Genomic DNA, 4,759 nt, shown 5'->3' with positions numbered 1-4,759 from the left:
CGTATATGCCCTTAATAAACATTAAAATATCATATTTGTCCGATCTAATTTTTAAATATCGTATATACCCTCTATAAATTACAAAATATCATATTTACCTAAATATAATTTTTTAATATTTTTATAATCATTTATTATAATTTAAAATCATTATATTTATAAAACAAATCTTGAATACCTATAATACCCTTATTTTTTTTCTAGGATTACATAAATTAGAATATGAGAAATACAAATGGATCGATCGTAGAGGAGGACGATTCTTCCATTGCCGATGTATTCTAGGTTTATGATGCAATTGGGGTTTTCCCTCTCAAGCATGACTTAGGTGGCTAGGTTTTAAGGACGGTGAAGATTTAATTAGGAAATTCTGAAATCAATTTCAGGTCTTGCCTTAAAGAAGCTTGATGCGATGCACATGGTAAGACACAACCATTTTTCTTAAACTCATCCAACATAAGAATTAATGATCACTAAAAATAATAACTAAAAAAATAGGTAATTGTTTTTTCAGCCACAGATTGGAGGAATGTCAATGAAAATTGATTGGAGGAACGTGTGAAAATTATCTATTAATGGGTTATATAAATGGGGAACATTGTTGCTGCAATTGAATTAGTCAAGAACGTAGAGAAGAGAAAAACAGAAGTTAGAATACAACAACTTAATTGGAATTTCAAGGATGCACCGTCAACCCTTTTATACATACTTTGAGTACAATATATATATTTTTTTCATTTAATCTTTATAAACTGAAGGCAAAATGTTGATTAAAAGAATAATTATGTTTCGTATATGTAGATGCATGAAGAGTACGGGATGGAAATAATATTTTTGTTTCGGTACCTTTTCTTAAACAATAATGATAAAAAGTTGATTAAAAATATAATTTGGGTAAATATGATATTTTGAATATTTAGGATGTGTATAAATAATATTTTTAACTTAACCTTATAATAAGGGTATAATAGTCAATTGATTAAAATAATGATTTTAAAATGATTATAAAATGTTAAAAAATAAGACCTGGGCAATATATTATATTTTGAATGCTTTTATATATATATATATATATATATATATATATATATATATATATATATATATATATATATGATATTTAAAGATTATGCCGGATAAATATGATATTTTTATGTTTATTAAGGATATATATGAAATTCTTCCTTATTTAAATATTTTAAATAATCTAATAGAATGGTACTATAGTGTGTGGGTATTACAGAGGTTCGCTTAATGAGCTAAGGTTTCCAGGGAATTGAGAGCATGTTATGTCCTTGAATTACTGACAGCAATATATATTTTCTTTACATTTAGGCAATTTATAAATATATGCTAAAAATAATAAAATTGATCAACAACAAGGGCTAGCATTAAATAAGTAAATTCTGAATATCCTTTGAACCGGATTTTCGGATAGTAGTTTGGAATTACGTATCTTTAAAGACCCTATATCACTTTAGAATAGGGGCAGGTGGGATATACATAATCTTCCATTGTGAAATCCAAGTGACTGTAATGGACGTCAGAGGAAACAGCACACCGGCGATCGGCATCGACCTCGGAACCACTTACTCATGTGTCGCCGTTTGGAAGCATGATCGCATCCAAATCATTCCCAATGATCAAGGCAACCGAATCACACCGTCATGTGTTGCTTTTGTTGATGGAGAACGTCTCATCGGCGATGGCGCCAAGAATCAAGTGGCGATGAACCCTGCTAACACCATATTTGGTAACTTTTTTTTTTCTATTAATTGTTTATAGAATGTTGTTAATCTTGTTATGATTAATGATTTAACAATGTTAAGACGGCCCATTAGATTTGAGAAAATCGTTCCTAATTAAATCCATGAAATCTCTCATCCTAGTTATAAACCAAACTTTTGAAGTAATTAGTGTAGGTCTTGATCAGGAGACTGATGAAAAACCATATTCAAAAAACTAACACCATGAGTCCATGGCTGGTAGAAATGTAATATCAAAATAGATAAATGAGTGGTTAAAGAATAGTTTAAATGGTTGAAAAATAGTAATAAGATATAATAACAAGCTCACATGGTCAAATTGAAGATGTTAATTTACTACGTTCGTTATGTATCCGACTGCATATTACTTTTTTTAAATAACAACCAAGAAATCCGCTCCTAGGGGGAATCAAAATCTTTGCTGACATAGTTGGTTTTGGGTTATTGATCTAATTAATTTTGGATATCAGATGCTAAGAGGTTGATTGGGAGGAGATTCAGTGATTCCAAAGTGCAGGATGACATGAAGCTGTGGCCTTTTAAGGTCATACAAGGGTCAGCCGATACACCAAAGTTTGTTGTCTCCTACAAAGGTGAAGAGAAGGAATTTTTGGCGGAAGAAATTTCATCTATGATTCTTGGGAAGATGAAAGAAACAGCTGAATCATACCTCGGAAAACCCGTTAAAAATGCTGTCGTAACTGTCCCTGCTTATTTTAATGATTTACAACGTCAAGCAACAAAAGATGCTGGTACTATTGCTGGACTTAATGTCATTCGCATGATCAACGAGCCTACAGCAGCTGCAATTGCTTATGGTCTTGACAATAAGTCTGATATTACTCGCAAGATCAATGTGCTTGTCTTTGATCTGGGTGGTAGCACTTTTGATGTCTCTATATTGACAATTACTGAAGGGGGAACCATTGAAGTGAAAGCTGTTGCTGGTGACACTCATTTGGGAGGTGAGGATTTTGATAACCGCATGGTGGATCATTGTGCTCAAGAATTCAAAAGGAGATGGAATAAAGACTTGACAGGGAACAAAAAAGCATTAGGGAGACTGAGATGTGCTTGTGACAAAGCAAAAAGGATTCTTTCATGCAATACTCAGACTTCAATCGACGTAGATTGCTTGCATGAGGGGATTGATTTCTCTATGAAATTCAGTCGTGCTAAATTTGAAGAGCTGAACATGGGTTTCTTCAATAAGTGCATGGAGACTCTTGAGGCATGTTTAAATGATGCAAAGATGCCAAAATCGTGTGTTAACGAGGTGATTCTTGTGGGTGGCTCGACTAGAATACCAAAGGTCCATGGTATGTTGCAAGATTTTTTCGATAAGAAGAAGCTACACAAGAGCGTAAACCCTGATGAGGCAGTTGCATATGGTGCAGCTGTTTTGGCGGGAAAGTTAAGTGGTAACACACACGAGAGCTGTCAAAATTTGTTGTTAATGGACGTCGCTCCTTTGTCAGTTGGTCAAGAAGTTAAAGAAGGAGTATTTAGTGTTGTGATTCCACGAAACACTCCAATACCTACGAAGAAATCCCAAATCTATATTACAACCGTGGACAATCAATCTTCTGCACTTATCAAGGTGTATCAAGGTGAAAGAGCAAGAGCTACTGATAACCATTTGATGGCGAAGCACACAATCTCTCTACCACAGGCTCCAAGAGGAGTTACCCGATTCAGGGACTACTTTGAAATAGATGTGAATGGCATCCTGACAGTCACATCGGAGATAATTTCAACTGGTGAGATACAGAAACTCACAATTCCCACCAAAATTGGAAGTCTCACAGAGGAACAGATTGAGGAGATGGTAAAAGATGCTGAGAAGTACAAACAGGAGGATCAAGAATACAAGAAGAAAGCAGATGCATTGAATGCATTAGAGGATTGCGTATACAACATGAAGAAAAAGATAAAAAATATGGCGCATGGTAAGAGCTTGAGGGAAATGGAAAGCGCCATTACTGACATAACCAAGTTGCTGGAGCAGAAACAAGCTGTATCTATTGATGAGATTCAGCGCATGAAGAAACATTTGGAGTCTTTATCAAAACACAATGACATGGGTAGCACATGGAAAAAATTACAGTATACCAGGAATTTTTTCAAAAAGTTTCTACCAAGCCAAAAAATTAGCCCGTAGGCAACCATATGCATGGAAGCGTTTCAGGAACGAAATCATGGTGGTGACCCTAGTGAGACTCAGGTATCTTCTTAAGCCTCTTTTTATTTTCATTAGATGATGTTTAACAATAAGGTGCAACTTCTTAAACCAAGAACTATTTCGTATTTGGTCTCATAAGTTGTAAACCAAATTAAACATGAATTTCGGAATGCTATTTTAGCTGGTTAATTTTGTTTTTAGACAATTTTGAGTACCATCTATATATGTTGGTTGGTTGTTTAATTTATAATATTTTACGCAATACACTAGCTTGTGATACTAGCTATAATAGCACAATATTTCCCTTGAATCATTCCATGTATTGAGAAGCAATGTATACATACAAGAACAAGACTAAGGCCCATGATTATACATGAGTACATACAAAATACAAATACATATTATATATATGTCACCAGTAAGACTATGTATGCCTATGAAGCTTGGTTTTATACGGCCTGGTCCATTTTAGACCATGTATATTGGGTGCTCATATGTCCGAACCGGTCGAATGTAATTTTGGTACAATTCAGTTAAATGTAAAAGCAAAATACATCATGACAACCGGTTGAAGAAATGAGTCCTCTGCCAACCTATTTTCTCGATGTAGATTGTCTACATATTTATTAAAAATTATATAAAAAAAAATACATCAAAATTCATATATAATTTTTAATTTCATACAACTAAACTATAATATTAATATATTTTTGTATCTATTGAAACTTTCAAATAGAATATTGTATTTTTTTTGTTTGATAAACAATAAAAAGGTAGAGATTGATTGATAGTATTTATTGTGTATATGTAT

At 33.3% G+C, this 4,759-nt stretch overlaps 1 protein-coding gene across 1 annotated transcript; it reads left to right on the top strand.

Annotated features, from left to right (window-relative positions):
* Positions 1-1,504: 1,504 nt before the first annotated feature.
* On the top strand, positions 1,505-4,039 carry LOC145138707 (heat shock 70 kDa protein 18-like). Its single transcript, XM_079072740.1, has 2 exons — positions 1,505-1,753; positions 2,237-4,039. Exons 1-2 carry the CDS (start codon positions 1,537-1,539, stop codon positions 3,925-3,927), a joined length of 1,908 nt encoding a protein of 635 aa, XP_078928866.1. The 5' UTR covers positions 1,505-1,536; the 3' UTR covers positions 3,928-4,039.
* The last annotated feature ends 720 nt before the right edge of the window (positions 4,040-4,759 follow it).

The sequence above is a fragment of the Lactuca virosa genome, chromosome 9 (assembly GCF_052849685.1).
Source record: "Lactuca virosa cultivar CGN04683 chromosome 9, Lactuca_virosa_CGN04683_v6, whole genome shotgun sequence".
Taxonomy (NCBI): Eukaryota; Viridiplantae; Streptophyta; class Magnoliopsida; order Asterales; family Asteraceae; genus Lactuca; species Lactuca virosa.
This window is presented reverse-complemented; position numbering and strand designations above follow the sequence as displayed.